The sequence below is a fragment of the Onychomys torridus genome, chromosome 7 (genome assembly GCF_903995425.1).
Source record: "Onychomys torridus chromosome 7, mOncTor1.1, whole genome shotgun sequence".
NCBI lineage: Eukaryota > Metazoa > Chordata > Mammalia > Rodentia > Cricetidae > Onychomys > Onychomys torridus.
This window is the reverse complement of record NC_050449.1, coordinates 102,727,957-102,755,419: the sequence shown is the minus strand read 5'-3', so window position 1 is coordinate 102,755,419 and position 27,463 is coordinate 102,727,957. Positions and strand designations below refer to the sequence as shown.

General features: G+C 47.1%; 2 protein-coding genes across 2 annotated transcripts in view; both read right to left on the bottom strand.

The window, feature by feature from the left end:
• The window catches only part of LOC118587307 (SREBF chaperone), a 68,033-nt gene extending 66,554 nt beyond the window's left edge, over positions 1–1,479 (bottom strand). The window contains exon 1 of the mRNA XM_036193192.1: positions 1,330–1,479. The gene's annotated coding sequence lies outside the window, so the exon portion shown is untranslated. The remainder of the gene's footprint in view (positions 1–1,329) is intronic.
• Positions 1,480–10,846: 9,367 nt separating this feature from the next.
• Elp6 (elongator acetyltransferase complex subunit 6) lies at positions 10,847–23,925 on the bottom strand. Its single transcript, XM_036193813.1, has 7 exons — positions 23,766–23,925; positions 21,609–21,687; positions 19,802–19,872; positions 19,096–19,214; positions 16,973–17,174; positions 12,986–13,132; positions 10,847–11,351 (listed from the first exon to the last, which is right to left on the bottom strand). The coding sequence occupies exons 1-7, from the start codon at positions 23,817–23,819 to the stop codon at positions 11,223–11,225; spliced, it is 801 nt and encodes a 266-aa protein (XP_036049706.1). The 5' UTR covers positions 23,820–23,925; the 3' UTR covers positions 10,847–11,222.
• Between the last annotated feature and the right edge of the window lie 3,538 nt (positions 23,926–27,463).

Sequence of the window (27,463 nt, the reverse complement as noted above, 5' to 3'; positions counted from 1 at the left end):
GTGACTCTGAAGTACTTCTGGAGAGGTTCCTTTTCTTTCTCTCTTTCTCTCTTTCTCTCTCTCTCTCTCTCTCTCCCTCTCTCTCTCTCCTTTTGCCACAGTAGCAAAAGAGTATTCAACAACCAATGAATTCCAAGTAAATCCAGCTCTTCCGTTTCAATTTATGATCAACAGAATGAATGATAAGCAGGAGCAGTGGCACACAATCTATTATCCCACATATTCAGGAATGAGGCAGGAGGATGAAACTTTGTGGTCAGCCTGGGCAACAAAGCCCGACTCAAAATAAAGAGCCACAGCTGTTGCTCAGTGGTAAACCAAGGCCCTAGTCCCACATCCCCAAAAAATGAAATAATAACTATAAAAATAATGTTTATACTTGTACATACTATTGGTTGTTTTTAAAGACTATGTGCCAAGCAGAAACATTGCAATATAAAAAAAACACTTTAGATCTGAAATACATTAACACAGACTTAAAAAGATACAATCTTCAATTAAGCATCACTCGGCATACAACTAAAATGCATTCAGTACTAACTGGACACACTTGATCCTGACTCTATAGTAAAAGCTTCAATCCGCAGCACAGCACCCTGTGACGGCAGCACACTGCATAAGAGAACTCCACAAATGCACACAAAGATAACAGTTCCTACGGCGACTTCACGAAAATTATTGCAAGATCACCAGAGAGAGTTTAAGCATCAGCTCCATCACCAGAAGAGATGAAGTAGATTAGCAGAACTGGGGAAGATTCCTGCCAGAACCGCCCCCCTCCACCCCGAGCCAGAGGCTCCCTGCCCTCTTCAATGCCTTCCTCTGCACAACTTTCTGTGATGCAGTGTGGACCCAGGGCTCCCCGCAGCCATCGCTAGTGCATTACAACCCTGATTCAACACCACCACCTGGAAGAAAACACTAGCAACACGAGAGCAAAGTTTAGGTCTAAGCAATGCCGAAAACCAGAAACAGCACGCCCAGCAAACAATCTACACGGTGCCTTGCTATCGGATCTTGGAAGAGGCAGGACTGAGTCACAGGGTCTAGCCCGCACTCCGGAAACCCTAGACAACCCCAAGGCAGGCTCGGGAGACCCAACGCGACCCCGGTAGCTCGGCCTGGGCGGGAGTGCGGTCGGGATGGGGACGTGCGACCGTCCGGCCCCCGCTCGAGACTGCGGTCTCCGGAGCCGCCCTCGGGCTGCTGGACAGCGCCCACGCCCGCGCGTCCCTGCCCGGGCTCGCCCCCATCCCGGAACTCCCGGGCAGGAGCGGCGCGAGGCCGGAGCCGGGGCCCTGCGGCGCCGTGGACACCGCGCTGAGGTACCTGTGGCAGCGAGGCAGCGCCGGGGCAGCGGCGGCAGAGCGGCGGAGGGCGGCCTGCGGGCTCCTGGCCCTCGCTCCGATGTTTGCAGCCCGCCCTCTCCCTCCCGGCCGCCCGGCGCCCGCGCAGCTCCCCGCCCCTTCACCTCTCAACTCCTACCTTTCCCCTCCCGCTCCGCCGCCCTCCACACGTGCTCCCAGCGGCGTGCGCATGCGTGATCTGGCTTTGCCAGCGGCTCGGGTTCGCCCCCTGGCGGTCCCCGGCCACACAACCGCGGGAGGACGAACCTGGAGCTGCCTGTGGCCTGAAAATGGAAAAGGGTGGCAAGTATCCCTTCGGAATTTTGACAGCGCGTTCCCGGGAAGTCACCAAGTAAACGAAGAAGAGGCTCATGTTCCATGCTTTATAATACCAGAGGATTAGAAGCGGGGCTGTGCGTGTGGTTCAATGGTAGAGCAATTGCCTTGGGCCCTGGGGCCCTGGGTTTGACCCCTGGCATCATCAAAATGAAAAAACGGAATTAGAAGCAACTCAATTAAGGAGCAAATGCATGTAGTTAATGACCTAGTATAGGAGCTTCCCACATCCAGGATGTTTAATGAGCATTTACTGAAAATGAAAGGCGACTCAAAAACAAGCTGGAGTATGAGTCCATTTTTGTTAAAAATACAATGTATGGAGCTCTGTGGAAGGTGATGGTGAAGCGTGGTGTTTATTCCTAGGTGGAGGGATTATGGGTGTTCGAGTCTCTTCCACCTGCTGACTTGCTGTCAGTCGACTTGCACGTGCAACAGGTAATATAACAGAAACAGTTATGCTGAGTGATTATCCTGAATTAAGCATGTGCTCTCTCGTTTGACCTTGAAAATAGAGGTGAAAGTCACAGAAGGAGGAGGTGAGGCGGGTCTCAGGCACCCAGCAACTGCCCCAACCCTGGTTGCTAGGTTTCCATCTGTCCTCATGGCCACCTGTGGAGAGATCTTGACCACACTCCCAATGCCCAGCTCTTGGCTCTCTGAGTGTCAAAGGTCAGAACCCCACCCCCATCTTGCTGCCCCCAACGTTCTTCTGTCACTCACTCCGCTCTCACTCACCGCCTCGCTAAGGCCTACCTAGGTAAAACAGACAGACGCTGTTCCTTCACTCACCGGCACCACAGAAAATACAATTAGTCACCATGCAAGACAGAAACTAGGGATGGCCTTCTGCCCACTTCAGCCCCAATGATCCTCCTAGACCTTCTTCAAAGGTGGTGTGTGTGTGTGTGTGTGTGTGTGTGTGTGTGTGTGTGTGTGTGTGGTCTCTGAGCCCCTTTACACTAAAATGAATTTTCTTTCCAAGTGTCAGACTGGCCTCCCTTCCTGTTCTATTGTGACAATAAAACAGTATTAAGAACAAATGTCTTAGCCCAGAACTCAAGAGAAGGAAGCAAATGGATCTCTGTGAATTCAAGGTCAGCCTGGTTCACACAGTAAGTTCCAGGGCAGCCAGGGCTACACAGTGAGACCTTGTCTCAAAATCCAATGTCTGTGGCCCCAAGTGAGCTTTGGGATTCTAGCCTGTATCGGGTTAGACTTTGGAGTAAGATTAGCTTTGTTCTAGAAAGCAGGTTTTCAGTAGGGATATAGCTGAGTTGATAGACTGCTTGCCTAGCAAGCACAAAGCCCTGGGTTTGATCCCCTGCACCAAATACACTGGGGGAGGTAGCTCACATCTATAATCTCAGCCCTGAGGAGGCACAGGCAGGAGGAACAGAAGAGTCCAAGGCTGTGAGTTTGAGGCCAATCCCGAACACTTGGAACACTGTCATTCCCCACTCCCCCACAATGCAGCTCAGTGGTAGGGTACTTGCCTTGAGCTCCAACTTCAATATTGAGGGGGAAAAAAGTTATCTATTGTGCTTGCCCTGACTTCCCTTGGTGATGGATTACAACATGGGAATGTAAGCCAAAGAAACCCTTTACTCCCCAAGTTGATTTTGTAAAAGACTTATTATTTAATGTGTATGAGTGTTTCGCCTGCTGGTATTTATTTGCATCACATATGTGCCTGGCCCAAAGGAGGGCTTCAGCTCACCCTGGAACTGGAGTTAGAGATGGTTGTGAGTCACCATGTAGTTGCTGGAAATAGAACCCAGGTCCCCTGTAAGAGCGACAAGTGCTTTTAACCACGGAGCCATCTCTAACTCCAACCCCCATCCCAAGTTACTTTGGGTTAGTGCTTTATCATAGTAACAGAGAAGCAAACTAAAACACCAGGACCGGTGGCAAATACCTGTAATCCTAGCATTTACGAGTCTGAGGCAAAATTGATGTAAGTTCATGTGGTGATTTATTGTGTACCCTAATAAAATTTGCCTGAAGTCAGAGGGCAGAATAAGCCACTAGATTAAACAGAGGCCAGGCAGTGGTGGCACATGCTTTTAATCCTAGCACTTGGGAGGCGGAGTGAGGTCTGGACTACATGAGATTGACTCAGACTAGGAGAGAAACAGAGCCAGGCAGTGGTGGCACACGCCTTTAATCCCAGCACTTAAAAAAAAAAAAAAAAAGGAAGCTCATTCAGCAAGAGGCCTGTCAGCTGAAAATTCAGTAGAGGTAAGAACTCTAGTGGCTGGCTGCTTCTCTGATCTTTCAGCATTTACCCCAATATCAGGCTCCAGGTTTTTTATACAAAGACCATTTAGTAATTCATGTTGCAAATTCATCATGAGCTCCAGAGCTATATAGTTCAAGGACTACCTTGTCTTAAAAACCAAAGGAAAAAAATATTTTCTTTTTATTTTATTTGTTTTTAAATTAGAAGCAACAGCAATGAGTAGAAAGCATGGTAGGAGGCATTATCTTCAGCCCCCCCATCCTTAGCTCCCTCCCTCCAAGGCTGTTCCCTTCAGAACCACGGCTGCCCTCTCAGAAGCCCTGGGGTGAAGGCCCTCACTGCCATGCTCTCTCCCGCTCTCACCACTGTCTCTGTGCTGCTAGTTCAGTAAAATCTTTCTGCTTTTATTCGTTGTTTTGATTTGAGTGCTCGGACTTGGACTTGGGCCCAAGTCTTCTGATACGATCTATGACTGAGCACCTGTTTGTTTCTGTTTGTTTGCAGGTCTGAGAATCTTGCCCAGGGCCTCAACTGGGAGAAACAGCTTGTTCTTTTGTTTGTTTTCATTCTTATCAAAGGTAGCTTGCCCTCCAAGGGCCAATATTCCATAAATCTCCCCTCCCCTACATTGTAAAACTTTTATGTAGGAAATTAAAATCTCAGCCAGGTGGTGGTGGTGCACATCTTTAATCCCTGCACTCAGGAGTCAGAGGCAGGTGGATCTCTGTGAGTTCCAGGCCAGCCTGGTCTACAGAGCGAGTTCCAGGACAGCCAGGGCTACAGAGAAACCCTGTCTCAAAAAAATAAAATTAAAATATTTTAATCCCCTCCACCTGGTAAAAGTTTTATTTTCAAAACATACACAAGTATTCCCTGAATGTGTTGATCTGAAGCAGACAACTCCTTCCCCATTTTCTTAATTTCCTTTACATACATTCTTTTTTATTTGGGGTGGCGGCAGGAGGGGGGGTTGGTTCAAGAGAGGGTTTTCTCTGTCTTTTTTTTTTTTTTTTTTTTTTTTTTTTGGTGCCTGTCCTGGATCTCACTCTGTAGACCAGGCTGGCCCTGAACTCACAGAGATCTGCCTGCCTCTGCCTCCCGAGAGCTGGGATTAAAGGTGTGTGTCACCAATGCCCATCTTATCTCATAGTTTTTTGAAACAGGATTTCTCTGTGTAGGCCTGGTTGTCCCAGACCGTAACTCTGTAGACCAGGCTGGCCTTAAACTCAAAAGATTTGCCTGCCTCTGCCTCCCCAGTGCTGGGATCAAAGAAAGTTTTTATTAAAAATTACACATATAGTCAGGCGGTGGTGGCACACGCCTTTAATCCTAGCACTCAGGAGGCAGAGGCCAGGCGGATCTCTGTGAGTTCGAGGCCAGTCTAGTCTACAGAGCAAGATCCAGGACAAGCACCAAAACTATGCGAAGAAACCCTGTCTCAAAAAAATTATACATATACATATATGTATTTTTAAGATTTATTTATTATGTATACAGAGTTCTGCCTGCATGTAAGCCTGCATGCCAGAAGAGGGCGCCATATCTCATAGGTGGTTGTGAGCCATCATGTGGTTGTTGGGAATTGAACTCAGGACCTCTGGAAGAGTAGCCAGTGCTCTTAACCTCTGAGCCATCTCTCTAGCCCTAAAAATCATATTTTTAAGAGCACTTGCTGTTTCTACTAAGCCACCTTTCTAGTCCCTTTTGTTATTTTTAAAAGATTTTGTTAGCCAGGTGTAGGGTCATACACCTTTAATCCCAGCACTTCCTCTATGAATTGGAGGTCTGCCTGGTCTACATAGTGAGCACTAGACCAGCCTCTGTCAAAAAGCAAAAGAAAGGTATAATTTTAAGAAGCAAATTAAAAAAAAAAAAAAGATTTTACTTTAGTTTTTAATTATCTGCATGCATATGTGTCTGTGTGAGGGTATGAATGAGGAATGTAGGTGCCTGCTGAGGCTGAAAAAATTCTCTATCTCATTCCCCGGAGCTGGAGTTACAATTATGAGCAGCCAGCTGTAAGTGTTGTGAATCAAAAACTCAAGTCCTCTGCAAAGACAGGACAAGCTCTCAGCTGCTGAGGTGTCTTCCGGTCCCCATTCCATTTATTTGAAAGCAGATCTATAGAGACAGACAGTAGATTAGTAATTGTTTTGTTTGCTTATCTGGTTGGTTAGTTGAATGATTGGTTGGTTGATTGAGGTAGATCTAACCCTGGTTGGCCTTGAATTTAGCAGTCTTTCTGCCACTGTCTCCTGAGTGCTGGAATTTTAGGCATGCATCACCATGCTTGGCAACCCTTTTTTTTTTTTTTTTTTTTTTTTTTTTTTTGGTTTTTCGAGACAGGGTTTCTCTCTGTAGTTTTGGTGCCTGTCCTGGATCTCGCTCTGTAGACCGGGCTAGCCTCGAACTCACAGAGAGCCACCTGGCTCTTGGCAATCCATCTTATTGCTTATGTGTTTCCAATAAATTACAGATAGTCTGATTTTAATTTATGCATATAACAATTCAAGCAAAGTTCAACCTGACTTCAGGTTGGTCTCCATGAGAAACAAATTCAAGTTTTTAAAAATTAAATGGAAGCCAGGCAGTGGTGGCACACACATTTAATCCCAGCACTAGGGTCTCTGAGTTCAAGGCCAGCCTGGTCTACAGAGCAAGTTCCAGAATGGCCAGGGCTACACAGAGAAACCCTGCCTCAAAAAAAAAAAAAAAAAAAATTATTTATTTGCCCAGCAGTGGTGGTGCACATCTTTAATTCCAGCACTCGGGAGGCAGAGGCAGGTGAATTTCTTAGTTTAAAGTCATCCTGGTCCACAGAGTGAGTTCCAGGACAGCAAGGGCTACAGAGAGAAACCCTGTCTTGAAAAAACAAGACCAAACCAAACAAACTAAATGGAACAGGAAGTCACCAAACACTAATTCCCAGTAGTTACATTTCCATCCTGTGCCTAGTGTTACATTTGATCTCAGTCCTTAGAACAATCTTCAAGTACAGAGAAGGAGTCTATCTAGAAACCTACTTCTTCTAACGCAGGGGTTCTCATCTGTGGGTCACAACCCCCTTTGGGGGCAGCATATCAGATACCCTACATATCAGATTCATAACAGTAATAAAATTAGTTATAAAGTAGCAACAAAATAATTTTATGGTTAGGGATAAACAACATGAGGAACTATATTAAAGGGTCACAGCATTAGGAAGATTGAGAACCACACACGAATCTAAAGAGAATCTTGAAAAGCACACACACACATCCCCCCCCCCCCTACTCCCTTACCCCCCTACCCCCATCCCAGCCACAAAAAAAAAAAAAAAAAAAGAAAAAAGAAAAAAGGAAAAAAAGGGTGATAGCAATTGGCAACATAAATGAGCAAAAATGGCTGCTGCAGAACAAGGCTTCTTGGTTTCAAATCCAGTTCAGATAGAAGCCACAGCTCTGTGGCTGAGAGAATCTATTTACCCTCAGGAAACTAATCTACAAGCCAAGGCCCAGGACATAATCAAGAACACCACCCTCTGAGGCTTTTGAAAGAAATTAAAACAAAACATGAATGCATACAATGCCTTGATTCCAGTAAGTGGCAGTCACTGTAATGATTGTTACAGTCACTTAAACATATTCAAACTCCCAATGCTGCATTGATGTTCATTCAGCGTCTGTATCTCCTAGCAGGTTTTCACCGTCTGTTGTATACCAAGGATACAAGACACTTTCCAGCCTGTAATTCCAGCAATCAGTCAGTAGAGGCAGGGGTCACTGTAAGTTCAAGGCTATTCAGACTGGACTAGCTAGATAGAGCCTTTCTCAAGAAAACAAAGAATACGGTCTGGGGGTACAGCTCCTTGGTAGAGTTCTGCCTAGGTTCAGTGCCAGTACTGCAAAAATAAATAAATAAAATACTGGGGTGGGGTGGGTTGAACTAGAGAGATGGCTCAGTATTTAAGAACACTGCTCTTCCAGAAAACCCAGGTTCCCTAGCACCCACGTAGTAGCTCACAACTGTTGTGGAATATTCCTTTACACTGTGTGAAGATGTGTCACTGTGATTGGTTTAATAAAAAGCTAAATGGCCAGTTGTAGCATGAACTTCTGGACCGACAGCTCTGAGAAGGTCATTGTCACCAGCCAAATGGAGAGGAAGCAGCATGGGGAGTAAAGGTAACCAAGCCACATAGAAGATTAAAAGATATGGGCTAATTTAAGCTGGAAGAGCTAGAAACAAGCCTAAACTAAGCTTTCATAATTAGTAAGTCTGTGTGGTTATTTGGGAGCTGGCAGGTGGGACAGAGAAAGACTTGATACACACAACCATCCAGTAACTCCAGTTCCAAGGGACCCAATGCCCTCTTCTGGCCTCTGCAGGCATCAAGCACACACATGGTGTATAGACATACATAAGATAGATTTAAAAAATACTGGGCCACTGAGATGGCTCAGTAGGTAGAGGTACTTGCTGTCAAGCCTGAAGACCTGAGTTAGATTCCTGGGGTGCACAGAAGGGAAGAACCAACTCCCACAGGTTGTCATCTGACACCCTCACACAGATATACATGCAGGCAAAACACTAATACACATAAAAAAAAATACATTTTAAAAAAGCAGGAAGATAATAGTTATTATTTCATGTGTGTTGTGGCACATACAAACCCACACACATACACACACAAAATAAATAAGTAAATGTAATAAAATTTTTAATAAAAATAAAACCATGAAATAAGAACTATTATCTTCCTAGTTTTTTAAAAATGTGTTTTTATTTTATGTGCATTAGTGTTTTACCTACATGTATATCTTGTGTGAGGGTGTCAGATCCCCTGGAACTGGAGTTACAGACAGTTGTGAGGTGTCATGTGGGTGCCAGGAATTGAACCCAGGACTTCTGGAAGAGCAGACAATGCTTTTACTGAGCCATCTCTCCAGCCCCAACTTCCCCCTTTTTAAATGATGAAACTGAGATCCAGAGAGGTTAAATGTCCAGACTTCCCACTCCCCAGTCCCCAACAACTACTAATCCATAGTCTGTCTCTATAGATCTGCTCTTTCTGGAGATTTCAAATAGATGGAATCAGGGGTAGAAGATGCCTCACCAGTTAGGAGCTCATACTGCCCTTGCCGAGGACCTGAGTTTCATTCAGAAGATCCATACCAGGCTGCTCACAACTTAACTCCAGCTCTGGGGAATGAGATGGCTTCAGCAAACACCTGCACTCGTATATATGCCCTCACACAGAAAACACATGCATATCGATAATTGTCATCTAAAATTAAATCTTTGGGTTTTTGTTTATTTGTTTGAGGTTATAATGTTTTGGTTTTTCTCACACAGGATCTCACTGTGTAGCCCTGGCTGGCCTGGAACTCACCATGTAGGCCGTGTTGACCTAGAACTGATAGATCCACCTGCCTCTGTTCCCCCAGGGCTTGGGCCACCATGCCCTGCTTGAAATAAACCATTTTAAAATAATCAAATTCGCTATAGAGGTAGCTGAGTGGTTAAAAACACTAGCTGCTCTTGCTGAGGACCCAGGTTTGGTTCCTAGTACCTAATGGCAACTGATAAGCACCTGCAACTCCAGCTACTGGGGATTCAATCCCATTTTCCGGCTCTGTCAGCACTAGGGACTCACATCAAATTGAGGTTTCAAAAGCTCAATTTCTCTCTCCTTCTCCCTCTCCCCTATCCCCTCCCTCCTTCCCTCTTATCTTTCTGCCTGTGGACCAGGATACAGATCTCAGCTCCAGCGCCAAGCATGCCACCACGGACCTGCTCTGATGATGATGGAATAAGCCTCTGAAACTGAAAGCAAGCCCCCAATGAAATGGTTTCTTTTATAAGAACAGGGACTGGGGTAGAGCGCTTGCCTAGTAAGCGCAAGGCCCTGGGTTCGGTCCTCAGCTCTGGAAAAAAAAAAAAAAAAAAAGAACAGGGACTAAGGCACCACCCTGAACACCATGATCCACAGCCAACAGGCCAATGAGACTACAAAGGAGAGGCCGTCCACAGCTATGAGCACTTTCTACCACGCTTGATGACTCAAGTTTGATCCCTGAAACCCACATGGTGGAAGGAGAAAACTCCTGAACATTGTTCTCTGACCACCACACCATGTGTGACGTGGTGCATATATATGTACACACACAATCTACAGTTTTTAATTATATTAGTGACATAATTTACATGTAAAAACAATGCTCTCATTTAGAGAACACCCCTTGTGGTTCCTCTGAGGTGACCTTTGCTAAGAGCTAGGTGGCACCAGTGGCCATTGCAGGACGCTGGGATAAGAACTCCCTCCTCTTAGCCAGTGCACACACATCTGTAATCCAGCGCTCGGACGCAGAGGCAGGCGGATCTCCATGAGCTTGAGGCCAGCCAGAGCTACACAGAGAGACCTTGTCTCAAACTGCCCCCCCAAACACCTCCCACCCCCCCCCACACACACACACACACACACACACACACACACACACACACACACACACTGGTTCCAAGAACTCCCTCCTCTTGTCCCCACCATCTTCAAAGGAAAGTTGCTAGTTACTCACCAAGGCCTTTCCAGCCTGGCCCCAAGACACTTCCTTACCCTTCTCAAGCCATACTCACCCGTGCCCTACAGAGTCCACATAACCACGGCCCTGGTACCGCCGCACTCTTGCCGGCTAGGACCCAGCATACGGACAAAGCTGCAGAGACAGAAGCAGCAGGTTTACACCCTCAGTGGATGGGGGTGGGGACGCCCGCCCCTGGTCTCCAGGAATGCAGGTCAGAAAGTGTGTAGTCCAATTCAATTATCCACAGCCTGCTCTAGGCCTCGAATGTCCTTACCTCCTCTCCAAGCCTATTTTCTCACTAGACTTCGAGGAAAAGTCCCTTTGCAAGATGGAAACAAAACACAAGAGACAAACCCAGGAAAGCCGGTGTGGGAATCGTCTTTATTCCAGTAATCATTATCCTAGTTGTCAGTCAGGATGGCTGCCAATCATGACAGCTTCCTGACTGCTTCATTCTACCTGCAGTGGCTCTTAAAGACACAGCCACCAAAAACAGGCAGGCGAGTCACATGGGATGCTCCAAAGGACGTTCTGCTCAGGTTCACCATGCAGCTCTCAGCAGAAGGCACATGGAGATTCCTCACTGTTTCCTAGGCCGAGACCTGGGGAACAAAGGCACCCGCACCCTCACGGCACCACCCATCCTCCCTGGCCACAGTGAGCTGCAGAGTGGGCCAAAGGCCGGAAGTCTTCCACACCCCAACCACCCAAAGTCACTTTAGCTGTCTACAAATCAGGTCACAGAATAGCAGGAGACATTCCCTTGGCAAAAAAGGACACATTCTTGTCCTGTATCTTGTACTGGTAAGTGAGGCTTCGATCCCGCTGGGCTGTGGGCTGTGACGGCCTCCTCCAGAGGATCCTCAGCTGCAGAGAGGGAGGAAAATGAAGGGGCGCCACCCAGTCCCTGTCCACTGGGAATCCCAGGCCTCCTGGTGACCTCCCACTGAGGCTTCTATGAGAGCTCAGGCAGACATGTCATATGATAATGGGACCAACTTCTACAATAAAGATTATCAGCCAACAGAAAATCAAGGTCTGCCTCTCCCTTACAGCAGCTATGTTTGCTTGTTTCCCATAGAAAAGGAAAAAGTCCTCCGAAGAAAAGCAGTATAGAGTAGCCAGGCGGTGGTGATGCACACCTTTAATCCCAGCTCTTGGGAGGCAGAGCCAGGCGGATCTCTGTGAGTTCGAGGCCAGCCTGGTCTACAGAGTGAGATCCAGGAAAGGTGCAAAGCTGTACAGAGAAACCTGGTCTTGAAAAACAAAACAAAACAAACAAGCAGTAAAGTATTTTCATGTACTTCCCTTTGGGAGGTTTCCCCTCCTTCTTTCCTTCTTTTTCTCTGTGCAGCCCTGGCTGTCCTGGAACTCGCTCTGTAGACCAGGCTGGCCTTGAACTCACAGATATGCGCCTGCCTCTGCCTCCCAAGTGCTGGGATTAAAGGTGTGCACCACCAACGCCCAGCCCTAATTTTTTTTTTTTTTAAGATGGGGATTTACCATGCAACTCTGGCTAGCCTAGAGCTCAATATGTAGACAAGGGTAGCCTCAAGCTCACAGAGATCTGCCTGCTTCTCCCTCCCAAGTGCCGGATTTATTTTTAATTTTGTTTTTGTTGTTAATGTTTTTTTGAGATTGGAGGGGGGAATCTTACTGTGTAGCCCTGGCAGGCTTGGGACTCACTATACAGACCAAATTGGCCTTGAACTCACAGAGACCCACCTGCCTCTGCCTCAGGTGTACACCACCATACCCAGAAATGTATTCTTAACTATGTATATGTGCATGTGAGTGAAGGTACTGGTGAAGGCCAGAAAAGTGTCAGTTTGTCTGGAGTTGGAGTTCTAGGTGGTTGTAAGATGCCAGATGTGCAGGCTAGGAACTGAATTCCAGTCTTCTGAAAGAGCAGAAAGTGCTCTTGGCTCTTAAGCCCTGAGCCATTTCTCAAGCCCTGTTTAAAGTTTTTACATTAATTTATTTGTGTGTGTGTGTGTGTGTGTGTGTGTGTGTGTGTGTGTGTCTGTCTGTCTGTCTGTCTGTGTGTGCGCGCGCGCATGCGCGCGCGCTCTTGCGCACTAAGATACACCAAGAAGTCAGAGGAAAACTTGTGGGGTCATTCTCTCCCTTCACCATGTGGGTTCCCAAATCCAACTCAAGTTGTTAGGCTTGGCCGGAAGCACCTTTATTTGCTCAGCCTCTTGCCAGCCCCAAGTCTTTATTTTTGAAGGAACTATGTTGAACAGAAAATGCAAATACTGCTGTAGTGTAACTGAGGAACCCTGCTATTATCCGATAGCACAGCTGTAATCCATTCTAGACAACTGTCTCCTTTTTAGAACTTTGGCCACAGAAGAGACCACTAGGAAAAATGTTTCCAATGTTTCTTGCTCCAAGAGTCTATATGCCGCCTGGTGCAGGACACCGATTCACATTCACAAAACTCAGGACTCCCAAGGTTTCCCTTCTACCCCAAGCAGCCCACAGCTCAGCCTGTGTACCTGTCCATGTACATCCTTGCAGAATCCAGTGGCCAGACCCTCAGCTCGCAGGATTAGGTGGCTTTGATGACTAAGGCCACTCAGCAGGATGTCATTCTCCTCATCCCCGTCATTCTCGCTGTCATGCACGAGGGCCACCACATTTCCCTGCATCAGACACAAGATGGAAACCTGTTCCTTACCAAATGGGTGCCAGGCTTTCAGCGTCTTCACACCCAGTCTCCACATATCCTCTCTCAGGTCACACCCCCTGCTGCTACTGCTACAACAGCTTCTTCCTAAGAAGGACCCCTAAGGGGCACCGGACCCTAATTCCAATCATCTACTGGACAATTTCACCTGCAAGTCCAACCTACCCTTCCAACTCGAGTCATCTAAAAGCAAGGTCTTCCTAGGATTCTCTTCCTGAATATTATGCTGCTGCCTGGGGCTAGCCAGACGGCTCAGCAGGTAAAAACACTTGCCATCAATCCCGATGATCCGAGTTCAACCCTCAGAGCCCAAATGGTGGAAAGAGAGAAAGGACTCCTGAAAGTTGTCTGTGGCATGTTCATACCCCCACTACCAAATTAAGTTGTTACAGAATCCAGTGGCCAGGCCCTCAGCTCACAGGATTAGGTGGCCTTGGTGACTAAGGCCACTCAGCAGGACGTCATTCTCCTCATCCCATTTGTTTGGTGGGTGTTTGAGACAGGGTTTCTCAGTGTAGGCCTGACTGTTCTGGAATTTGCTCTGTAGACCAGGCTGACCTCGAACTCAGGGATCCACCTGCCTCTGCCTCCTGAGTTCTGGGAAAAAAGGTGCATGCCGCTGCCGCCACCACCACCACTCAGCCAAATTCTTGTTTTTAAAAACTTCACTTAATTACCACTATTCTGCCAAGCACCATTCAGTCAGCCCACAGTTCCCAAGAACTCACTGTAGACCAGCTAACAGGATGGAGAAGAGCCCAGAAGATAGGAAGATGCTGATAATCTAGGGAGCCAAGACCAGCAAGAAAAGACACAGGGTAGGGAGATCTCACAGGGGAGACAGGGAGGACACGTGTGACCGGAGTCCCAATGGCCAAGCAAAATTAGCCAAACAGAAATGGAGGGTCTACCCCAACAAAAAGTGACAGTTTTGAGGTATATAGTTCAGTGGTAGAGTACTTACCTAGCATGCTTGAGGCCCTAGATTTGACCTTGGCACCATATGGGGGTAAAAACTGACAGGTTGGGATTACAGATGCAGTTTAATTTAGCACACGTTCAGCATGTACAAGGTCCCGAGTTCAATTCCCAGGGACTACTAAAAACTAAAACACAGTGGCTGGTGAGAGTAGGTAAAGTGCTCCTTGTGAAAGAATGAGGACCTGAGTTGGAACCCTAGCACCCACACAGAATCAAGTGTGAGCTAGGTATGGAGGTCCACCTGTTCCTAGCACCCGAGAAGCAGAAGCAGCCTGGTCTACCGTGAGTTTCCAAGACAGCCAGGGCTATATAGTAAGACTGTAAAGGGGGTAGGGTGGGGTAGAGGGATGATTCAGTAGTTAAGAGCACTACCTGCTCTTCCTGAGGCCTCAGGCTCAATTCCCAGCACCCACATGGTGGCCCATAGCTGTCTGTGGCTCAGGCCCCAGGGGAATCCAATGTTCTCTTCCAGCCTCCATGAACACCAGGCTATTAGTATACAAAAAGAATTTTTAAAAGTTAAGATATGAGGGCTAGGGCTAGCTCAGCATAAGAGTGTGTAACTGGCTGGGCAGTGGTAGCACATGGCTTTAATCCCAGTACTCTGGAGGCAGAGGTAGTTGGATCTCTGTGAATTCGAGGCCAGTCTGGTCTACAGAGCTAGTTCCAGGACAGTCAATGCTACATAAAGACCCCTACTCCCCCCAAAAAAAGTATGTAACTACTTTTACAGAAGACCCAAGTTCAGTTCCCAGCACCCATGTCATGTCTGGCAGCTGCTGCATGTAAGTCCAGCTCCAAGGGATCCAATGCCCTCGTCTGGCCCCTAAGGTCCTCTATACTCACTTACACAGACACACACATAAATAAAAAATAAAAGTTGGAGAGTTGGGGATTTGGCTCAGTGGAAGAGTGCTTGCCTAACAAGCGCAAGGCTCTGGGTTCGATCCTCAGCTCAAAAAATAAAAATAAAAATAAAATAAAAGTTGGGTTTGTTTTTTGTTTTTTGTTTTTTTTGAGACAGGGTTTCTCTGTGTAACTTTGGAGCCTTTCCTGAAACTCACTCTGTAGCCCAGGCTGGCCTCGAACTCACAGAGCTCCACCTGCCTCAGCCTCCCGAGTGCTGGGATTAAAGGCGTATGCCACCACCACCCAGCAAGATAAAAGAATCTTAAAAAATAAATAAATAAAAAGGCAGATGTGCGGCCAGTGTGGTATACACATCTGTGTTTCCAGGACTTAGGAGGTGGAAGGAAAAATATCAGAAGTTCAGGGTTACCTTTGGCTACATAGCAAGTTCAAAGTCAGCCTGCTTGGACGGTATGGGATCCTGCCTTTCAAAAAGAGCCAGGCATGGCAGTACACATGTAACCATGGCACTGTGGAGCATTAGGTATGTGGAGACAGGAATTCCTGAAGCTTACTGGCCGGCTAGTCTGGCCAATAGATGGTCTTCATGCCCCTTACCTTTTCTTCCTTCCATGCTGACTCTCAACTCCTCCCTCTCTCTTCCCCAACCCCTCCACCTCCCCGGCTCCACACTTCTCTCTCTGCATTAACCTGGATCCTGGCCCTGTGACTGTAGCCAAGAGTCTCAGCAGTCTCAGAACACAGCTTCCAGGCAGGACTGTGCATTCAGTCCCACGATTGGTCACACCCCTAACCTGCTAACACATTCAACTTCTCTCTACCACTGTTCTGCACTCTGTGAGTCTGGCCTCTTCATACAATGTCCACAAGTTCGTATAGGCCATGTCATCACCCACTGAAAGTGACCACTGTGGGCCAGGCACTGCACTAGATACAAAGCCTCACTCATTCAATGTCTTTTCTTGTTTTATTTTCTTCTTTGAGACACGGTCTTGCCATAGTCCTAGCTGGCCTGGAACTATGTGGCTCAGACTGGCCTCAAAGTCAAAGTTTGAGGATTATAAACATATGCTACCATGTTCAGCCCCTCACTTAGTTGTTTGGTTTTCTTCCTAAAGTTTTTATGAGCCTGTAGGGGTGTGTGAGAGGGTGCTGGCACATATAGTGCACGTGTGGAGGTCAGAGGACATTTTGTGAAGTATGTTCTCTCCTTTCCCCTTTATGTGGGTTCTGGGGCTCCAATTCAGGTCACTGGGCTTGTGCAGCAAGCGCCTCTGCCTGTCCTAAAACTCACAACCCTTCTTCCACAAACTCCCAAGGGGGCCGGGCTACAGGCATGGGACAGCACGGGTACAGCCGCATTTGACCTTTCTGAATTCCATGTATGACTCGTTAGCTGGAACTCACTATGCAGCTGAAGATGACCTTAAACTTCTCATCCTCCTGCCTCTGCCTTCCAAATGCCAAGGTTACAGTCATACATCACCATACCCAGTTTATACAGTGCTGGTGATCAAACCTAGGGCTTCAAGCATGCTACACAAGCATGTTGCCAACTGAGCTACATCCCCAGCCCTACTTTGCTGTTTTTAAAGTGATTTAGTGAAAGGTTCTAGGCTCAATTCCCAGAACTTTCACCTCTGAGGAAAGAAAACATAAAGGAGTCTATAGTCATGACTTTAACTGATCTTCAAAGTCACTAAGAAAGGACCCACAGGGCACACAGGCAAGGACTACAGCACTGTCCCACGGTGCTGGGCAGCCTCTAATTTTGAGGGCTTTATTGTTTAGCAGTGCCAAGCAGGGTAGCAGGAAAGGTGGAACAAAGAATTTCTGGACCTGCCAAAGGAAAGCTAAACTCAAACAGACAGACAGACAGACAGCCCAACACACAATTTGGGTTCTCAGAGACCTCTGCAGAAGACCAACGGCAGCCCCTCGATACCTTCAGTTCACAGCAAACCAGGGCTCGGCAGTACTGCACGAAGTCCAGCACAGTGACTGCCCCCACGCCCAGGCTCAGCAGCACACTGAGGTCATCCACCAACAGCACCGGGTACTTCCACGGAGTTTCCCCACCGTCCACAGGCTTCAGGGTGTCCTGTACAAACTGATACAGCAACTGGAGGTTCCCTGCACTGGCCTCCCTAGAGACACAGGAAAAAAGTCACCAGAGCTCACTCCACAAACACTGTTTTATGCTGAGACTGTCTCATGAACCCCAGACTGGCCTTGAACTCACTATGTAGTCAAATCAAGGGTGACCTTGATTTTCTGATCTTCATCCTTCCACATCCTAAATGTTTCCTCACATACATGACAACTAGTTTTATGCAGTGCTGGGTGGCAGCTTTAGAACTGACCTGGGGGTTGGGGATTTAGCTCAGTGGTAGAGCGCTTGCCTAGCAAGCGCAAGGACCAGGGTTCGATCCTCAGCTCAAAAAAAAAAAAAAAAAAAAGAACTGACCTGGAATTCACTACCTATTGCTCCACCTCCCAAGTGCTAGGATTATGGGCATGTGCCACCATGCCCAGCTCTGCAAATGTTTATCTGGGACAGAATGGCACCAGGGAAGGCTGGAGGAAGCAAAGAACTGGAAAAGAAAACACAACACACACACACAACGAACTTTTACTTTACTCCAATTCAAGTATTTTCTGAGGCCTACTGGGTACAAAGGTAAAATTTAGAGGCTACAAAAAAATGAACAGCCAGGTGGCGGTGGCACACGCCTTTGATCCCAGCACTGAGGAGGCAGAGCCAGGCGGATCTCTGTGAGTTCGAGGCCAGCCTGGTCTACAGAGTGAGTTCCAGGACAGGCATCAAAGCTACACAGAGAAACCCTGTCTTGAAAAAAAAAAAAAAAAAAATCAGGGCCCTAAAGAGATATCAGCTACCTGGCCTGCTGGTCCACGCCTATAGTCCCAACTACTATAGAAGCAGGACAACAGGAAGCTGCAGGCCAGCCTGGGGAAGACTGAGACTGTCTCAAAAGAAGGATATAAACTAAAAGAAGAGAACCATACCTACAGCCTCAATCCAAGAGCAATGGCACCTAGAAGAGTCCGACTGGGCAAGCCAAAGAGCCTTCCCAGGAGATTCTGAGCTGCTACACAAGCTGAACAGCAGTTCAGGTGTCTTGGGGACGGTAGCAGTCTGTGGGCTGCTGGTATACGTGTTTCTGACACACACTGCCGAACCCACCTCCACCTTCCCCACGGATGTTGCAAGCAGTCATTTCCTAGCAGTGAGAGCAGGAAGGGAGCATAGTGCCCAGGGCAACCACCCTCCCCCTTGGCATTGGGCTCTCCTCACTAATGAGGAGACCAGCTCCCCACACATTGGGATCAGTATAATGAGCCACTGCAGTCAGGGTGCTAGGGAAGATGTCACACACACAGGCATTCCAGCACTGCATAAGGGTGTATGTGAGAGAGTAGGGCAGTGGGGAGAGATCTTTCAGGGACTCCTCTGTGAGAGAGAAAGAACAGCAGCCACATCAGGGCTGATGTTTAGGAAGGTTGAAAAGCACAGCACAGCCAGTCTAGACCTGTGATGATGAAACCAGATGAGACTGCTGTATAGAGTCACACCAGAGAGTCACACCAGAGAGTCACACCAGAGAGTCACATCAGAGAGTCACACCAGAGACATTTAGGTTTGCTGGTTATTTACTCTGCCTCAGCTATCCAATCTGTTGCTATAAAGCCAAACAGCCAGGGACAATGAGCTGACAAGCAAATGTGGCTATCTATGTTCCAATAACATTGTATTTATACACACAGGTCACTGGCCATAACCCTTAGCTTCTGCATGAGTCACCACCAGAGAAACAGCAAAGCATCTCACTGTACCACTGTTCGCTGCAAATGACGCTTGCTATAGCTCTGGGGACCACCATCTACCATCGGCTTCACAATAACAGCCAAGGGCTATCTGAAACGCAGCAACCCAAGGGAAGTGTCTCATCCCTGTGAAGCCACATCCGCTGTCCCACACAACAAGCAGAAGGAATCCCACACACAGCTGCCCTCGTCTGGCCCCACCTACCAGCTGTGCAGTCTGACCTGAGGAACTGCAGGGGATGAGGCGCCTCCTGAGTGTGGAAGAAGAGACCCACTGAGGACTTGAGGCCCTCCAGGAATACAAGCTGCCCACGTTCCCGCGCTGCTGTCAGGCTGACACCCTACAGGTGACAAGAAACGGAGTGAAGTACTGTGCCCTGCGGGGGAACTTTCAGAAGTTACATGGCTAACAAGAGGGTACAAAACATAATCCTGCTGAAGTGTTCCCGTCTATTCCTATTCTGCTTTCAGATGTGTACGACAAGGACTCCCCTATGCCAAGCAGACCTTGACTTAAACTGTTGTAGAGGATGACTCTGAATTTTTTTTCCCCGAGACGGGGTTTCTCTGTGTAACCCTGGCTGTCCTGGAACTCACTCTGTAGGCCAGGCTGGTCTCAGTGTGAGTGCTGGGATTAGAGTCATGGGCTATCACACTCAGCTAGGCAAGAAAACCTTAACTGGCCACAACCAGAAGAAGGATTTGATCCGCTGTCATTTACAAACACTATGTCTGGTTCTATAGGTTTTCAATAAAACACACCCAGACTCTGCTTTAATCCTTTCAATAGGGGGTGCATGGTCCTGAGATTTCCTTAGACCCTCCTCTGCTAGGTTCTCCACAACCCAAACAGAAAAGGCCAGCCTCAGCCCATGCACGACACATGCTCCTGAGAAGAGATGTCACTACCGAGGGCTGAAATACTCACCAGCTTCTGTCCCACGATATTATAGTGGCTAAAGGACTGGACGAGCGCCAGAAAGCAGACTTTACAATTAGCTAGAAAACAAAATGAACTGAATTTTTAAACAAATCCTCTGCTTACACCCAGACATGAGTAATTCATTCCTTGAAACAGAAGCAGAGAGATAGGCTAGACAACACCCAGAGGCCTTGTACCCTGATAGGATTGTGCTGAATTTCAGTCTAAGATGCATCTCCCCACTAGTCCTAGTTCGGGTTTCTACTGCTGTAAAAAGACACCATGACCACGGTAACTCTTTTTTTTTTTTTTTTTTTTTTTCTGAGACAGGGTTTCTCTGTGTAGCTTTGTGCCTTTCCTGGAACTCGCTTGGCAGACTAGGCTGGCCTCGAACTCACAGAGATCCGCCTGCCTCTGCCTCCTGAGTGCTGGGATTAAAGGCGTGCACCATCACCACCCGGTGGCAACTCTTATAAAGGACAATATTTAATTGGGGCTGGCATACAGTTTCACTAGTCCAGCCCACTGTCATCCAGGCAGGAAGCTAGGGAGCAGGAAGCAGACATGAGACTCAGAGTTCTACATTCTGATCCACAGGTAACAGAAAGCAAACCGTGACCCACACTGGGGGTGGCTTGAGCATATATGAGACCTCAAAGCGGGCTGGAGAGATGGCTCAGCCATTAAAGGCTAGTCTCACAACCAAAAATATAAGAGACCTCAAAGCCTGCCCCCACAGTGACACACTTCCTCTAACACGGTCACACCTCTTAATAGGGCTACTCCCTACAGGCCAAGCATTCAAACACATATGGCCCTCATAGACTCGCCTAATCAAACCAACACACCCCTCATCTTTATTTTGAGATAGGGTCTCAGGTAGCACATGCTAGTCTTCAGTTCTCTATATAACCCAGGATGATCTTGAACTCTATTTTTTTTTTCTTTTGGTTTTTCAAGACAGGGTCTCACTATGTAGCTCTGGCTTTCCTAGAACTAGTTCAGTAGACCAGCTGGCCCTAAACTCACAGAGATCCACCTGCCTCTGCCTCCCAGGTGCTGGGATTAAAGGCAGGCACCACTATCACCAGCTCTATTTATTTTTTAATTAATTTTATGTATATACAAGGTGTTTGACCTGAATGTATGCTTGTGTACCAAGTACATGTCTGGTGCCCTTATAGACCAGAAGAGGGCATCACATCTCTTAGAACTGAAGTTACCCAATTATGAGTCATTATGTGGGTGCTGGGAATTGAACCTGTATCCTCTGGAAAATCAGCCAGTACTTTTAACCACTAAGCCATTTTCCCAGCCTCTGACCTTGAACTCTTAATCCTCAAGCCTCTAACTCCTGAGTGCTGAGGTTACTAGCATGAGCTACCACACTAGGTTTATATGGTGCTGGGAATTCAACCCTGGGATCACATGTATAAAGCAAACACTCTATCTACAAACTGAGCTACAACCCCAAGTCCCTAAGATGCACTGAAAATTATTATTGTACTTATGCGTGATGTGTATGCAGAGAAGTTAGAGGGCAGCTTTGTGGAGTGAGTTCTCTCCTTCCACCCTCACACAGGCTGCAAACATTAGCTCAGGGTGCCATGCTTGTGTGACAAGGACTTTGACCTGGTTTAGCTAAACAATTACTGGTTTTTGTTTTAATCTGAAGTTACAGATGGTTGAAGGCCATCATGTGGGTGCTGGGAATTGAACCTGGGTCCTCTGAGAGAGTAGCCAGTGCTCTTAACCTCTAAGCCATCTCTCCAGACCCGAGTTTCCTTTTCTATCGCATCAGGGAGTTGCCTACCTTTGAGGTAGAAGGAGAGGAAGTGATGTACAAGAAAGCTGCCATCTGTGTTGGCATCACAGAGCAGAGTCAGTTTCCCCTGAAAGTTAAGAAGGAAATAAGGTAAATTAGACCTGCTGTGAAGAGGTGAACTCCAGCAGAAAATCCAGTCAATTGTGTACATTTCTGTACTGTTTGTTAACGATATATACACTAAATTAACGGAATTAAGGAGATGGCACGGTGGGTGCGCAATAATGAGGACCTGGGTACTTGAGTTTGAATCCCCAGAACTCGAGTAACGTCAGACCCAGCAGTCAGACCCAGAAGCTCAGTGCCTCTACAGAGAGACTGGGGGCAAAGACGGAGAACCTCTAAAAGTTCTTGGGCCAGCCAGTGTATGAAGTGAACAACTGTCTCAAAACAAGGTAAGAGGACTGACCACCACACCCACACCAGAAAAAAAGCAGGGCTGGAGAGGTGACTTACAAGCTAAGGGGATACACTGCTCCTGCGGGCACCAGATTTGGCTCCTCATACTTGTTAGCATCTAGGCACCTGCACTGGCCTGCCCTTGGGGTCCTGACAGGATAGACCTCAGCTGCAGCCGCTAATGGCAGCACCTCCCATCTCTCTTTCTTTCTGTTCCTTTGTTCTCATCCCCAGGAAGGGTCTCTGCCCACCCTTCTCTCCTCTCCCCTCAATAAACCTCCTACATGGGCTCTGTTGTATGGTGTGACTCCTTCCTGCCGTTTTTAAAATATAACAATACCAGCATCAGGCAGCTCACAACTGCCTCTTAACTCTAGTTCCAGAAAGATCTAATAACGCCTCCACAGACACCTGCACTCATATGCACACACAAACGTGAGTATACATAATTAAAAATAATAAATACAGGATGTCAAAAAATAAGAAAATCGCCGGGCGGTGGTGGCGCACGTCTTTAATCCCAGCACTCGGGAGGCAGAACCAGGTGGATCTCTGTGAGTTCTTGGCCAGCCTGGGTTACCAAGTGAGTTCCAGGAAAGGCACAAAGCTACACAGAGAAACCCTGTCTCGAAAAACAAAACAAGACAAAAAATAAAAGAATATCAATTATTAGCTGGGTGGTGGTGGTGCACACCTTTAATCCCAGTACTTGGGAGGCAGAGGCAGTTGGACCTCTGAGTTCAAGGCGGCCTGGTCTACAGAGCTCCCAGGACATCCAAGCCTACACAGAGAAACCCTGTCTCAAAAAACAAAACAAACAAACAGAAGTCTCTGCAGTGTCAAGCTACCTGCCCCAGCCATTTCTACTTCTGTACGTAAAAAAGAACACCAGGATCTCAGTGCCATGTCAACTTTAGGTAAACGTGTCCAATGTCTCTGAGTTTCAGTTGTGCCCCCCTGCCTCCTCCCCACATATGAAATGCCAAACCCCACTGCCAGCCTTGACGTACCTTCCCCACCCACTGCAGTAACTTCCTGTTGTTATGGTGGACCTGGGAAATGCCCTAGTAACTCGCAGAGCTAACTGGAGGCCTGAACAGACAAGAACTGTTGGGCTAATAAAACATACAAGAATCTATTCAAACTCCCAATTTGCCTGGCAACATAGGGGTCATAAAAGGCTTTCCACACGTGGTATGTTCACTGCAAATTATAGAATAAGACGGATACACTGCTGGGAGAGGTATCCTCTACGAAAACATGTGAAGGACTTTGAGGTTCCGTGAAGAGTGAGGAGGCTGAGTAAAACAGTGGATCGGCTATGCTGAATGCTTAGCGCAACCAGATGTTAACAGTTCTCAGACACCATCAGAACCAAGAAGAGTGGAAGCAGTGTTCCATGCAACCAGTCGAATGTTCCAGGGTGGAGGGAGACTCCGGGCAGGTAAGAGGCTCCTCTCGAGCCTGCTCTGCAACCACTTCTGGACGCCAGGGTGGCACGGAGTACAGGGGCCGGGGGCTGGAAACAGCGGACAAGGACGCTAAGAACACGCGGGGCGGTCCAGAAGCCTATCTTACGCAGGCCCAAGCATCCAACCTCAGCCCCGGCGAGCCCTCTCCAGACTACAACTCCCAGGCGCCCTGGGTTTACGGCAGATGCGCCAGCCCCTCCCGCGCGGCATTCCGGATGCAATTTTCCCGCACGCTCCCGGGACACGCCCCCTTCCGGGCCGCCCGACATCTTACCTGCTCGATCCTGTCTGGGGTGGTGCTGAGAAGGTTGTTGAGTTCCGGGAACATTGTGAACTGGGATGAGAAATTAGGGCTCTACAGAGAGAATGAAGGCCGAAGAACAACACCCACGAGACCTTACTCGCATGTGAGCAAGTGCGCGTGCGTGATCCCACCCACAGCCCCGCGCCAGCCAACCAGGCTTGGGCCTGTGATGCTGCTGCGCAAGCGCGAGAGCGTGTGTCCCAGAGAGGCGGAGTCGTAGAGCGAGCCCTTGATCGGCTCAGCGCGGCTTAGCGCGAACGAGCCAGCTTCCACCTTCCATTGAGCAGGCTCCCTACCCCACCCCCAGCCCCTGGTCTTGGAGGGTGGAAAGGGAAGGGGGGAATGATGTAATTATAATCTCAAAAGAAATCATTAGAATTAGAAAGGAATACAAATAAGTATAAAAACGTCCTTTCTCACTAGGTGGTGGTGGCGCACACGTTTGATCTCAGCACTTGATAGGCAGAGACTGGCAGACCTCTGTGAGTCTGAGACCAGCCTGGTCTACAAATCGGGTTCCTGGACAGCCAGAGCTGTTACACTGCGAAACCTTGTCTCAAAAAAAAAAAAAAAGAAAACCCCAAGAAAACAAAACAAAAAAAGAAGAGAAAAGAAAAGAAATGTCCATTCTCTGTAGGTACTGTAGAGGAAAGCAAAAGATGGATAAAGGGTTTTAAAGAAGTTGTCGGAGTTGGCCTCACTAAGAAATTGTGGGGGCTGGAGAGACGGTTCAGCAGTTAAGAGCACGGGCTACTCTTCCAAAGGATCCCAGGTTCAATTCCAAATCCCGCCTGAAGCTCCCAACTGTCTGTAATTTCAGTTCCAGGCAATTGAGCGCCCTCTTCTGGCCTTTTTAAGCAATAGGCATGCACATTGGTATATATAAGCAAAACTCCCATATAGATACATTTTTTCCCCCTTGAGACAGTCTATGTTTCAATGACTGTCCTGGAACTTGCTAGGTAAAGCAGGCGTCTAGCTCAGATATCTGCCTGCCTCTGCCTCCTTGGTGCAGGAATTAAAGGCATGCACCACTGTGCCTGGAGCAACACATTTTAAAAAAAGAAAGTGTGGTAGGAATACACCCTGCATGCCCATCCTCGGGGTCTTTGCCGAGAAGTCCCTCTTTCTGGGATGATTCTTTTGCCAAATATTCAGTTGGTCTTAAGTCGCTCCTTCAGGTCTTTGGTTCAGATGTCACTGTATCTTGGAGGCCTTCCCTGAGGGTCCTGCTTAAATCATGTAGTTTTGTTCTAACCTACTGAGTCCCTCAGATCATGAGAGAAAAACAAATTCACCAAAGTCAAGGTAACCTGTATTGCAGTTGTGGAAATAGCATGCCTAGGGCCCCTTACCAAGGGAAAGGAGAATTAATAGGATTTGGAAAAGGGTGTGTGGAATTTAAGTGAATTTTTGCTTTTTGTTTATTTTTGTTTTTTCATTCTATTTAGTTCAGGTGAAATGTAAATGAAGCAATGTTTTTATAAACTCTAAGTTAAACACAGCTGTGTGTAAAAGGGTCAATAATTGACCTGGATATTTTCACAAAAGCTACAAGATTAAGATAAGGAACAAAATGACTGATCTGAACCTCTGCACTTGGGATGGAAATGAAGGCCTACTTCTCTGAATCAAAATGACTTAGAATTACAGCCAAAAATGGGCTCTTTGAGCAGGATCTAGTGATACATATTTTAATCCCTGCACTTAGGAGGGAGAGGAAGGCAGATTTCCATGAATTTGAGACCAGCCTGGTCTACAAGGTGATTTCCAGGACAGCCATGTCTCAAAAAAAAAAAAAAAAAACCTCAAAAATTATTTTATGTATATGGATGTTTTTAGTGCCTTCGAAGTCCAGAAGAGGGCACTGGATCCCCTGGGACTGCTGTTAGAGGGTTGCTAGGAATTGAAACCTGGCCTGGAACAGTAACTAGTGCTTTTAACTGCTGAGCCACCTCTCCAGCCCCTAAAATTTCTACAAAGAAAAAGTAACCACTGACTGTAGGCAGACTTTCTGTCCCACTAGCCAGCTCCCAAATAACCACACATATACTTATTAATAATTATAGATACTCAGCCGATGGCTTAGGCTTGTTACTAACTAGCTCTTACAACTTAAATTAACTCATATTTTTTCTTTCTTTTTTTTATAATTTTTTTTCCGACTATACAGGGTTTTTCTGTGTAGTTTTAGTGCCTGTCCGGGATCTTGTTCTGTAGACCAGGCTGGCCTGGAACTCACAGAGATCTGCCTGGCTCTGCCTCCTCAGTGCTGGGATCAAAGGCATGCACCACCACTGCCTGGCTCATATTTTTTAATCTTTGTACTACCACATGGCTTGGTAACTTTTTTCCACATAGCAAGTTCATCTTGCTTCTGTCTTTGTCTCCTGGTGATCCCCCTCCTTCTTCCCAGGCTGGCTCTCCTGTCTAACCTATTCCTGCCTGGCTATTGGCCAGTTTGGCTCTTTATTAAACCAGTGAGAGCAATATATCTTCACAGTGTACAAAAAGACTGCTCCACAACAACTGTGGTACTCACAACTAGGTCTCTATTCTATTGAACAAAACAATGTCACAAACCATCAAATTAATCTACCAGGTTTTTGTTTTGTTCTTTTTCTATTGTTTTAAAAGATTTTATTTTTATATTCCTAATTATGTATATGTGTATGGGTATGTGCACATGAGTGTAAGTGCCCACAGAAAAGAAGAGTTGGAACCAAGGTTGGAGTTACAGGCAATTGTTTTTTGGTTCTTTGAGACAGGGTTTCTCTGTGTAGTTTTGGTACCTGTCTTGGAACTCGCTCCGTAGACCAGGCTGGCCTCAAACTCACAGAGATCTGCCTGGTTCTGCCTCCTGAGTGTTGGGATCAAAGGCATGCGCCACCACCGCCCGAGTTACAGGCAATTGTGAGCCACCCAATGTGGTTCTGAGAACTGAACCCCAGTCCTCTCTAGGAGCAGTACTCTCTTTCAACTTATGAGCCATCTCTCCAGTCTTGCTTGGCTTTTGTTTTGTTTATTTCTTGACTTTTGGAGACAGGACCTTGCTGTGTAGCTCTGGCCAATGTGGCACTCACTATGTAGACCAGGAACTCACAGAGATCCACCTGCCTCTGCCTCCTGAATGCTGGGATTACCATACCATAAATACCATACCATAAATAGTATTCTTAAGTTTTCAATTTTTTAAATATTGTCAGCAATATGCAGAAATGCGATTGCTTTTATTTTTGCTTTTGAGACAGAGTCTCATCATGTAGCCCTGACTTGCCAAGAACTCTTTACGCAAGCCAGGCCAGCTTTGAATTTACAGATTTGCCTGACTCTTCCTCCCTAGTGCAGGGATTAAATGAATTTGATTCTAAGCCTGGCACAGTTGTCATCATTATGTCTATTAAGGGGGTGAGTGTGCCACTGTGTACATGTGGAGGTCAGAGGACAACTTGGTGGCACCTGCTCTCTCTTACCTTTCTGTGGATTTGGGGAACTAAACTCAGGTCACCAGGCTTTGATAGTAAATATCTCTACCCACTGAGCCATACTTCCAGCTGTTTTGATTTTTGGATATGTGCTGCAAGGGAGTTTTCACATGAGCTAGGCAAGGACATCCCCAGTTACAATCTATTTTTGTATATTGATTCACCTGCATCCTTGCCAAACTC